This window comes from Danio aesculapii, chromosome 22 (genome assembly GCF_903798145.1).
Source record: "Danio aesculapii chromosome 22, fDanAes4.1, whole genome shotgun sequence".
Lineage (NCBI taxonomy): Eukaryota > Metazoa > Chordata > Actinopteri > Cypriniformes > Danionidae > Danio > Danio aesculapii.
In genome coordinates this window covers 27,936,315-27,948,775 of record NC_079456.1, presented here as the reverse complement: position 1 = coordinate 27,948,775, position 12,461 = coordinate 27,936,315, and the positions used below count along the sequence as shown (strand labels likewise).

The window sequence follows — 12,461 nt, the reverse complement described above, 5'->3', positions numbered from 1 at the left end:
CGTATTTCGTGGTCTCCAGAAACGTCTATAGGACTATGTTTTCAGAATGAGCCTGGGTTGGCATTTTAGCAGTAAGAAGCTACGATACAGATTATTGAGCTGAAGCTTGACTTTAAAATTAAATCGCAAATCAAACCGATATCGCAATATCTGTTAAGAAAATTTGATATTTTCCCCAAATCGCACAGCCCTTCGATGTTGTAAATATTTTTGAAAGATTATTGGCAGTTTGAATGAGAAATTTTAACAACAAATTATTTTGTTCCATTGAAAAATATGATCAGAAAAATATTCATAACACAATTACAATGTCCTCATGAATCTGTCATGTTTATGTTGTCTTGGTAATGTCAAGTTGTCATAACAAAGACACCAACAGTTTATGATGTCTGTGTCTGTGTCAAATTGTCATAACAAACAATGTCATCTTTGCATTTAAAATTGCAAAACTCCGCTAAGACAATTAATGAAAGTTGTTATAAGCATTCAAATGAATGACGTGCCATGTCACAATGATAAAGTTTTCATGACGGTTTTCTGAACACCCCATTTAGATAAAGCAGAAACACTTTACAATAACAGTACATGAATAATGATGTGTTAAATAAATAAATATGTAAACTAAACATTACTTTATTATGAATTAATCATGAGTTTACCCACGCCAACAAGTGGAGAAATTTCAGTCGGGGCCAGCCGGGACTCTAACCAGCGACCTTCATGCCGTGAGGCTTGGGTGTCACCCAAGCATTACCATATTTTTATTATTTTCATGGTCATTACTTTTTAACTACTAGTTAACAATAAAAACAGCACTGGTCGAGCATTTTATGATCCAGATTATCTAATGTGTGCTTATAATAAACAAAATAGCATTGGTGTGGATGCAAATATAATTATAGTTATGATAACACTTTACAGGGTTAATGTGGTCATGGAAAACCTGGAAAAGTTATGGAATTTTGACATGTAATTTTCCAAGCCTGGAAAACCCCACAAAGTTTTGGAAAGTCATGGAAATTAGTCTGTAACTAATATCTGTATACTTGAATATAGGTTAGTTGTCTTTACTTCTTTTCTGTCTTTGGCCATAAGCATGCTCTCACATTATTAGTGCTGTGTAACTGTCATGGATTGGTCAGGCTCTCACGACCCCCACTCACGAAGATCACCATCACCTGACTTCTAATGAGCACACAGCTGCATCACATTCACGAGCACCAGATAAAAGCACAGCACTCCAGTCGCTCATTGTCCGGGCTCGTCTCGACGAAAGCGGACAACTGAGCGACCACTCAGCGTAGTCATCCTCAGCTAAAACAAACGCTTTACTTACCTGTTCTCTTTGTATTCCTCCTAGTCTTCCTGGTCCACCCGAATCGTCCTGTCTTCCAGTCCTTCCAAGTCTGTGTCATCCTCTGTCAGCTGTATCTGGTGTGTGCTGTCCATCCTCGTGTATTCCTGTTACCCAGCCACGGAGGAAAAGACCCCAACATCATTCCTGATCCTCCTGGCTATCCTTCATGTGCTCCTTGTTGTCATTTAATAAACACCCTAACGTTTCCTTACCTCTGTCTCCTGTCCGCTTCATAACAGAAGCCCGGACCAATAACGACGACAACATGAGCACCCCCGATCACTTTCAAGAGCTGGTGGACCAGTTGAAGCGGATTCTACAGCCACCAGCTCCACTTTCCAACGCACCACCAGCACCGAGCACTTCCGCCTCCACAGTTTCTCCTTCGGCCCTTCCTTCCAGTCCCATGGCCCGACCAGCGCCCTACTCAGGCGGAGCGGGGGAGTGCAATGGTTTTCTGTTACAATGTTCCCTCATATTCGAAATGCAACCTTCTCTATATCCCACAGATAAGTCAAAGATCGCCTACATCGTATCACTACTCTCTGGACCTGCACTTAAATGGGCTGAGACGATCTGGAACCAAGCCGGGCCGGTCATGAATTCCATCACTACCTTCACGGAGTATTTCAAAGAGGTGTTTGGACGTTCTGATGGGGAAGTAGCCGCTGGAGAGCAGCTGTTGTTACACGGTGTAATAGCATACATTGACCGGCATCCGGTGGGGACGCTGTCCTGCGGGATGCTAGGCACTTGTTGCGGTGCTAGGCACTTGTTGTGGGAGACTACCAGGCAATAAAGACAGTTCTAGTTCAGCTCATGTCTGTTTTATCGTGTAGAACACAAACATGGTGTCAGAAGTGCACTAAATTCTGAATATGTCCATGAACAGCATTCCAGCACCCGAGGGCATGCGGATGTCCGGGGATATATCAAAGAATTGGGACATTTTCAGAGCGGAATACGAGGACTATGAGCTAGCAACTGGATTAAGTGAGAAACCCAGCGAGGTGAGAGCAGCAGCACTACGCCGCCTTTTGGGCAACGAATGTCGGCACGTCTACAATCATAATATCGTGTTGACTGAGGAACAAGCTAAAGATCCGAAGGCCATACTCGATGCCCTGGGGGCCTACTTCAAGCCTGCAAAAAACGTGATCTACGAGAGATACATGTTCGGGTGCTGCAAACAAGAAGTGGATGAGCCTATTGACAGTTTTCTCACAAAGCTGCGGGAGCGAGCATCAACCTGCGACTACAAAGAACTCAAAGACGAAATGATTCGTGATAGACTTGTCTTGGGTATTACTAATGAGAACACCAGGCGGCGCCTATTGCGTGAACGTGAGCTGACCTTGTCACAAAGCGTAGAAATATGCCGATTAGCAGAAGTGACGGAGCAACGTGTTAAAACAATTGACAGCTCTATCACTGACAGTGTGAACGTCGCAGTAGCACAGAGAATGAAACGCAAGGACGGTGAAAATGAGCAAACATTCCGTAATGCATTTTGCAAGTATTGTGGGGGAGGTCACACGAAAGGCAAAGACCTGTGCCCCGCGTATGGGAAGACCTGTCGATCATGTGGTGTATTAAATCACTTCGCCAAAGTGTGTAGGGCACGACAGAGAGCCTACAGTTCAGGCAGAGTCAACGTAGTAACGGATGATGCTCGAGACGAGCAAGCGCCATACAATGAGGGTCGGCTTTTCACTGCAGAGGAATGCGTTGACACAGTAAAGTGTCCAGGTCCAAAATGGTTTGTGAACTTAACAATTAATAAACAAAAGCAGGCCTGTCAGCTAGATACAGGTGCTACTTGTAACGTTATGAGCAGAACAATCAAAGAGAAACTGGACTATAAATGCCCCTTGCAGCCGAGCATGACAAAGCTGAAATTATATTCGGGCGCGACAATGCTTTCTCTGGGACGATTCCACACAGAATGCACGGTAAAAGGCACCAAACACAAGTTGATTTTTGAGATAGTAGAAGCCAATCAGGATCCACTACTTTCGGGTGACACATGCCAGCGGCTAGGGCTCATGAAACTCACCATCCCCGAGGAGCTTCACAAAATTGTTGATTGCCCGGATATACCCCTCACAAAGCAACAGCTGATTTGCAGTTACAAGGATGTGTTTAATGACCCAGTCGAGTCTGTGCCGGGTGAGGTTCGATTCGTGCTGGACAACAGTGTGTCGCCAGTGCAATGCGCGCCACGGAACGTACCGGTGGCCTTAAAAGCCAGAGTTAAAGAGCAGCTTGACAAGCACATCAGAGAGGGACACATCACATCGGTCACCGAACCCACTCCATGGATCAGCAACATGGTAGTTATAGCGAAGCCTGACAAATTGAGAATTTGCATAGATCCAAAACAGCTGAACCAAGCACTGCAGAGATCTCATTACCACATGCCGACACTCGAGGACATTCTGTACAAATTACCAAAAGCACGTCTGTTTACGCTGGTGGACGTTCGGGATGCCTTTTTACACTGCAGACTGGACAATAACAGCAGTTTAACGACAACTTTCTGGACGCCATGGGGGCGTATGAGATGGTGCAAACTGCCTTTCGGCGTCTCGGTGGCGCCCGAGATCTATCAACGCAAGCAACATGAACTGCTAATGGGACTCCGAGGCATAGAGCCCATTGCGGATGACATACTGGTAGTTGGCTGCGGTGACTCGGACGCAGAAGCCGAGTCGGATCATGACAAAAATCTCCGCGCACTAATGGAACGCTGCAGAGCCGTGAAGCTCCGACTGAGCGAGAAAAAACTTCAATTCAAACTGAAAGCAGTGCATTTCCACGGGCACATATTATCAGCCGAAGGCTTACGCATCGACCCGGAAAAAACGAAAGCGGTCCTGGCAATGCCGGCGCCTCAGGATGTGAAGGCTGTTCAACGGTTCATTGGCTTTGTAACATATCTGGCCAAATTTCTCCCACGGCTCTCAGATGTGTGCGAGCCTCTGCGCAGACTGCTGGACAAAGGCGTGGCGTGGCACTGGTTACCCAAACATGACGAGGCTGTCCAAGAGATAAAACGTATGGTTTCTGACACACCCGTGTTAAAGTACTATGACATTGATAAGCCAGTGACAATCCAAAGCGACGCCAGCAAAAACGGTCTGGGCTGTTGTCTGCTGCAGCAGGGACAACCTGTGGCATTTGCCTCGCGGGCACTCACTAGTACGGAGCAGAACTATGCCCAAATCGAAAAGGAATGCCTGAGCATAGTATTCGCATGTCAAAGGTTTCATCACTACCTTTATGGCAGGGAGTCAATCACGGCTGAAACCGACCATAAGCCCCTCACGACAATTTGTAAAAAATCACTCTTAAGTGCGCCCAAACGTCTCCAAAGCATGATGTTGCAACTACAAAACTATAACCTGAATGTCGTGTACAAGCCTGGCCCTGAGATGTACATAAGTGACACGCTGAGCAGAGCGGCGCTTCACAAACAGGTGTCCAACGAGCCCGGACTACTGTCACAGACGGTGAACGCCACGGACAGCTACGAGGCTGCGTTTACAATTGTAGATCAAGCGCTTCACCTCAACGTGACTGACGCCAGCCTTCGTAAAATTGTTAAAGAGACAAAATTGGACGGCACATTGCAGGAGCTGGCGAATATAGTGTTAGCAGGCTGGCCGGAGCGCAAAGAGGATGTGCCGCTCTCAGTACGCGAGTACTGGGCATTGAGAGATGAACTGAACATTCAGAATGGCGTACTGTTCAGAGGTCAGTGCGTTATTCTACCTAAAGCACTGAGAGCCGAAATGTTGACTCGCATTCACGCAACTCATATCGGAGGTGAGGCCTGTTACAGACTGGCGAAGGAAACACTGTTCTGGCCGAATATGAGGAGCGAAATAAAGGATTATGTGACAAACTGCGCTGCATGTAACGAGTACGCACACAGGCAACAAAAGGAAACAATGATGTCTCACGAGATCCCGGTCCGCCCCTGGCAAATTGTGAGTATGGACCTGTATGCGTACAGTGGTAAAGACTTTCTTATCATTGTGGACCACTACTCGGATTACTGGGAAATCGATCAGTTACCAGACTTGACAGCAGACACGGTCATCACGCGTTGCAAAGTTCAATTTGCACGTCACGGGCAGCCGGATAAAGTAATCACTGATAACGGACCGCAATTTGATTGTGAATCTTTCAGATGTTTTGCGAGACAGTGGGGGTTCGCTCATGTAACATCCTCACCTCAGCACCCACAGTCTAATGGAAAGGCTGAGTCCGCAGTGAAGATCGTAAAATCCATATGTAAGAGAGCAAAACTCGATGGGTCAGACCCATGGCTTGCAATTCTGAACTGGCGAAACACACCGACAGAGGGAATTGACAGCAGTCCCGCGCAACGACTCATGTCCCGTAGACTTAGAACGGGACTTCCGATGGCAAACAGTCTGCTTATTCCTAGCGTGGTGGAGGGAGTTTCAGAGAAACTGAGATGGAAACGGCGCATGTCTAAATTCCAGTACGACTTAAGAGCCAAAGACCTCCCAGAGCTTAATGTTGGCGAATACATCAGAATGAAACCCCTACCTGGAGACCGCACGGGCCGGTGGCGGAGAGGCCAATGTTTAGGAAAGGTGAATCCGCGATCTTATGTAGTTGATGTTGAGGGCACATGGTACAGGCGCAACCGCGTGGATTTGCGAAGAGCTGAGCGTTTTGACCAGTTTAATCATCAAGAGGCTGAATCAAAGGAGAACAGCCAGGGCACTACCGGCGGCAGTGAAATAATAATCACAAGAGGGGAGAACACATCAGATATTATAGACTGTGAACCAGAGCAAGCTCAGGACCAAAGACTGATAGTGACCAACAAACTGTCACCACGGGGAGCGCCGATCATAACTCGCAGCGGCCGTCAGTCACGACCACCACAGAGACTTAACTTGTGAGTTCTAGTTGGCTATTAGGCTAGCATAAAAAAAAAAAAAAAAAAAAAAAAAAAACATGTAAAGTTATTTGTTAGTTGGTGTTTGATAACCTATTGTTTCTGTCGAGTTTGAGTGTTTGTGGCTCTCTGTGAAGTTAAGCGACTCTCTAAAGAAAGGGAGATGTTACACGGTGTAATAGCATACATTGACCGGCATCCGGTGGGGACGCTGTCCTGCGGGATGCTAGGCACTTGTTGCGGTGCTAGGCACTTGTTGTGGGAGACTACCAGGCAATAAAGACAGTTCTAGTTCAGCTCATGTCTGTTTTATCGTGTAGAACACAAACAGCTGTATCATCTAAAGCAAGGTACTCTATCTACACAGGAATATGCTCTCCGGTTTCGCACTCTAGCAGCTGCAAGTGGATGGAATGAGAGATCGTTGTTGACCACGTACCGGCTCGGCTTGGAACCCACTCTCCGAATCCAGCTGGCCACATTAGATGATACAATGGGTCTGGAGAGATTCATCCAACATTCTCTCCGATGTTCCGATCGTCTCCGTTCCTATCAACAGGACACCATCACCCCCTCGTCTGCACTCCTCCAATCGCCTGAGTCAACAGCCTCTCCAGAACCAGAACCCATGATAATAGAGTCTGGAAGACTGACAATCAGCGGAACGACAGAGGAGGCTGACCCGGGGTCTGTGTCTATACTGCGGTGTCAGTGGACACACCCGTATGGAGTGTCCCCTTCGTCCCATTCGGACTTCAGTGAGTGTATTCAGTACGAATATTGAACAATGTAAACCACTTACTACCACCGTACAAATAACTACTGCCTCTATTTCTCTCCTTGTCACAGCCCTCATCGACTCCGGGTCAGCAGGGAACTTCATCTCCCAATCCCTCTGTCGTCAACTCCACCTCCGTACTGAGGCGTCCTCGCATATATACCAGATACAACCGATAACCCAGTGCACTCGATCTTCGACCCGTATCCATCGACAATGCGAAGACATCCTTCTTCAAGTGGGGCTGTTACATCAAGAGAGGATTCAATTTCTGGTTCTGGAGGGTGCAAATATGGACATCATTCTAGGGCGCCCGTGGCTGGTGAAGCACGATCCCATCATCTCTTGGGGCACAGGAGAGATAAAGAAATGGGGATCTGGATGTACACCTACCTGTTTTCCAAATCTCCCTCTTCAAGGTCGGAACCCCATTTCTTTGTTTGCAACATCGGTCGAGAGCCCTCCTGAGAAGCAGTCTATCCACATTCCTAAGGAGTACAGCTCCTTTCATGATGTCTTCTGCCCAAGAGAGCTTCCCCGCTACCGCCGCATCGGCCATGGGACTGCGCGATCGACCTAGTTCCAGATGCCCAGTTGCCAAGAGGTAGGATCTACCCGCTCTCGCTTCCAGAGAATCAGGCAATGGAAGATTACATAAGGGAGGCTCTGAGTCAGGGGTACATACGTCACTCAAAATCACCAGCCGCCTCAAGCTTCTTCTTTGTGGCCAAGAAGGACGGAGGGCTGCGTCCATGCATCGACTACAGGGTCCTAAATAACGGTACAGTAAAATACCGATATCCCCTTCCTCTGGTACCAGCCGCTTTGGAACAGCTCCGAGAAGCTAAAGTCTTCACTAAATTGGACCTCCGCAGCGCGTATAATCTGATAAGAATACGTGAGGGGGACCAATGGAAGACAGCATTCGTGACCCCTACTGGCCACTATGAATATGAGGTCATGCCTTACGGTCTGGTCAACGCCCCCCTCCGTATTCCAAAACTTCATTCATGAAGTCCTCCGGGAGTTTCTTCACCACTTTGTAATAGTGTACATAGATGACATCCTCATTTACTCCCGGAGTGAGGCCGAACATCGCCAACACGTTGCGGAGGTCCTACACACATTGAGAGAACATCACCTCTACCTCAAAGCGGAGAAATGCTCATTCCACCAGAAGTCGATTCATTTCTTGGGATACATCATTGATCAAACCGGTATACGTATGGATGGGAAGAAAATTGAGGCTGTTCTATCCTGGTCAGAACCCACTTCCATTAAGGAGCTCCAGAGGTTTCTTGGGTTTGCTAACTTTTATAGACGGTTTATCAAGGACTACAGCAGGATTACATCACCTCTCACTAATCTCCTCAAGGGTAAACCCAAAGGACTGGAGTGGACCAAAGAAGCAGCCGCAGCCTTCCGCCTTCTTAAGAAGGAGTTCACAAGGGCCCCACTCCTGACTCATCCTGACCCAAATCTTCCTTTCGTGGTGGAAGTGGACGCATCCACCACCGGCGTCGGGGCAGTATTATCTCAACATCATGATACACCGCCCCGACTGCATCCCTGTGCCTATTTCTCTCGGAAGTTGAGCCCGGCGGAGCAGAATTACAGCATAGGAGACAGGGAGCTGCTAGCAATCAAGCTAGCCTTGGAGGAGTGGCGTCACTGGTTGGAGGGAGCCAAACATCCGTTCCAGGTGATCACAGATCACAAAAACCTCCAATATATCAAAGAGGCCAAGAGACTATGTCCACGGCAAGCCAGATGGTCACTTTTCTTCTCACGTTTTGATTTCTCCATTTCCTATCGTCCAGGACCCAAGAATCTAAGAGCAGACGCTCTCTCTCGTTTACACGAGCATCACGATCATGAAGAACTCCCAACGAAGATTCTTCCCGAACACATCTCCATTTGTCCGATCACCTGGAACGCTCCTCCAGTCGTTGCCACTCCGGAAGCCCCTGCTCCGCCGGGATGCCCTCCTCATCGGCAGTTCATACCACCTGAACACCGGGTAGATCTGATCCACTCCTTACATACCTCGCTAGGCACTGGACATCCAGGGATCAACAATACTCTCTCGCTAGTATCCCAACGATTCTGGTGGCCAAACATGGCAAGGGATGTGAGGCAATATGTTCAGGGCTGTAAGGACTGTGCCCAATCCAAGAGCCCACGTCATCTACCCGCTGGAAAGCTCCATCCCTTGCCGATTCCGAACCGTCCCTGGTCACACCTAGGAGTGGACTTTATCACTGATCTCCCTTCGTCAGAAGGTAATACCTGTATTCTAGTCATAGTAGATAGATTCTCAAAGTTTGTCAAACTAATCCCTCTGAAAGGTCTTCCCACAGCCTTTGAAACAGCCGACAATATCTTTAATCAAGTCTTCAGGTCATTTGGTATTCCAGAAGATATTGTGTCGGACAGAGGTCCACAGTTCATCTCACGTCTATGGAAAGCCTTCTTCAAGCTCCTAGGTGTGGCCGTCAGCCTCTCTTCTGGATATCATCCCCAAACCAACGGGCAGACAGAGAGGAAGATTCAGGAGGTGGGACGGTTCCTGAGGACCTTCTGCAGTGGTCACCAGAGCTCCTGGAGCCAGTATTTGGGCTGGGCAGAATATGCCCAAAATTCACTGCGGCAACCCTCCACCGGACTCACGCCATTCCAGTGCGTCCTGGGCTTCCAACCACCGCTCTTTCCCTGGGATGGCGAACCATCTGATGTCCCCGCAGTGGATCACTGGTTCCGGGAGAGCGAGAGAGTCTGGGACGAGGCTCATCAACATCTGCAGAGGGCAGTCCGTCGAAGCAAGGTAACCGCCGATAGAAGAAGGTCTGAAGAACCCAGATACACACCCGGACAAAAGGTGTGGCTATCCACCCGGGACATACGCATGCGACTGCCCTCTCGCAAGTTAAGTCCCCGATTTGTTGGTCCCTTCACCATCGTGGAACAGGTTAACCCCGTCACCTACAAACTACAATTACCCTCTCACTACCGTATTCACCCTACATTCCACGTATCACTCCTGAAACCCTATCACGATCCTGTTCTTCCCTCCACAGAGCCTGACCACGAAGAGGAACCCCCTCCTCCACTGCTCCTAGAAGAAGGAGCCGTCCACGCAGTGAAGGAGATCTTGCGTTCCCGACGTCGTGGTGGCCAGTTGGAGTACCTGGTGGACTGGGAAGGGTACGGCCCCGAAGAAAGGACATGGGTTCCCAGAGCTGATATTCTCGATCCTAGTCTCATGGTGGAGTTTCATGAGAGCCACCCTGAGTTCCCAGCGCCTAGAGGCAGAGGGAGACCACCACGGCGTCGGAGGTGTCGGCCCTCAGGAGCGGGGCCCTGGGGAGGGGGGTACTGTCATGGATTGGTCAGGCTCTCACGACCCCCACTCACGAAGATCACCATCACCTGACTTCTAATGAGCACACAGCTGCATCACATTCACGAGCACCAGATAAAAGCACAGCACTCCAGTCGCTCATTGTCCGGGCTCGTCTCGACGAAAGCGGACAACTGAGCGACCACTCAGCGTAGTCATCCTCAGCTAAAACAAACGCTTTACTTACCTGTTCTCTTTGTATTCCTCCTAGTCTTCCTGGTCCACCCGAATCGTCCTGTCTTCCAGTCCTTCCAAGTCTGTGTCATCCTCTGTCAGCTGTATCTGGTGTGTGCTGTCCATCCTCGTGTATTCCTGTTACCCAGCCACGGAGGAAAAGACCCCAACATCATTCCTGATCCTCCTGGCTATCCTTCATGTGCTCCTTGTTGTCATTTAATAAACACCCTAACGTTTCCTTACCTCTGTCTCCTGTCCGCTTCATAACAGTAACCATTAACTAAGTAAATTTTACATAGATATAAAAAAGAATTGAAACTCAATAGATTGTTGCATGTTTTATGATATGCTGTAATACATTTGAACATGCATTGTTTTTCTTGCTATTTTCCACATACGCGTAGACATTACATGAAACATTAGGTCATGACAATTTACTTCAAAGTCCTGGAAAAGTCATGGAATTTTAGTAGTAAAAATGTGTATGAACCCTGACTTTAGTTTGTTACAATTATTACCTGCCTATTTTTAGGATATGAACTGTTTATTAGCACTTGATGTTAATCTTATTATACACCTCTAATCCTAAACCAAACTAAAAAATTTATGACAAAAAGTCATAATGTTTTTATGTTTTTTTAACTGGTTTCAATGAGTTAATCAGGTGTCAAATACGTTTTTTAAGTTATGCAAAGTTTAACTTAATAATTTTAGTCAGCTTGATTGAAAAAAATGAAGGTAGCTAGACCCTTTTTTTTGTTAATTGAGCTAAAAGTGTTAGTTAATAGTTTATTAATAGTGTGAATTGTACATAAAACTATCTGACCGAGCTAAATTTGACGTTTTTTTACATTGCAGAAGTTTGGAGAATTTTAAAGGTAAATTCCTGCATTAAAAACAGAACAGAACAATACAAAATAAATAAAAAACTCTGAAATAACAGCATGTTTTGTTGAACTCACCATCTCCGAGGAAGAGGATGAGGTTTTTAGCGCGGTGCGTGTTGGGCGTCATTGAGAGCGATGTGTGAAGAGAATCTTTAGCCTTTACATACCAAAAGTTTGGGTGCTTCTCCTCCTCTTCAGGTCAATTCCAGAAAATAAACATTGTTTCATTCTCTTTGCCTTAAGCATAATTGTGAACCATGAAATAACACTTACCAGGAACAACGGAGAAACATCCATCAAATCCTGCTAAAGCGAATATTCCAATAATCAGCAGGGCTTGTGTTTTGGCCATGATTGAGCAGCTGGAGATCTGCATGCTTGAAGCTCACACTGATGTTTATAGTCTTCTGTCAGACCAAAGGTTAACACTCACACTTCTGCTACATGAGCTGTTTATCACGTACTAATCATATATGACCATATGATATGATATAATTATCAGTGGGGAAGCTACTTTCAAACTGTGGCTTGATAATGTACAAGCTAATCATCATGGAAAGCAGGTAAACTACTGTTAAAACCTTAAAAAAAACTCTTCTAAAAAAGTAGCATGTTACATTGAAGCTAATTGATTCAGGAAGAAGGATATTACAAAAATGTGAACAAATGTTAGTTTTAAGCAAAAATGTTTACTTAAAAACAATGTAAGGTCAAAGCTTAATGTTTTATTACACACAGTTTTCACATTTCTCAGACTGCCAGGAGTCTATGGACAGTACACAACTGAAGCAAATGTTGCATTGCAATAACCAAAACTAACTAACTTAGATTAAGCACACAGTAGTATTTTCTTAAGAAATGTACTTAATTTTGGTAAAAAAAAAATAATTAATTGAAGCCCTCACACAATACTCTTAGTTAAA

At 46.5% G+C, this 12,461-nt stretch overlaps 1 protein-coding gene across 1 annotated transcript in view; it reads right to left on the bottom strand.

The window, feature by feature from the left end:
• Positions 1 to 11,916, bottom strand: part of alpi.2 (alkaline phosphatase, intestinal, tandem duplicate 2) — a 48,381-nt gene extending 36,465 nt beyond the window's left edge. The window contains exons 1-2 of the mRNA XM_056447236.1: positions 11,812 to 11,916; positions 11,614 to 11,730 (exon numbers count right to left, since the gene is read on the bottom strand). Coding sequence (XP_056303211.1) covers positions 11,614 to 11,730; positions 11,812 to 11,914 — 220 coding nt within the window. The 5' untranslated portion in view covers positions 11,915 to 11,916. The remainder of the gene's footprint in view (positions 1 to 11,613; positions 11,731 to 11,811) is intronic.
• Positions 11,917 to 12,461: the final 545 nt, after the last annotated feature.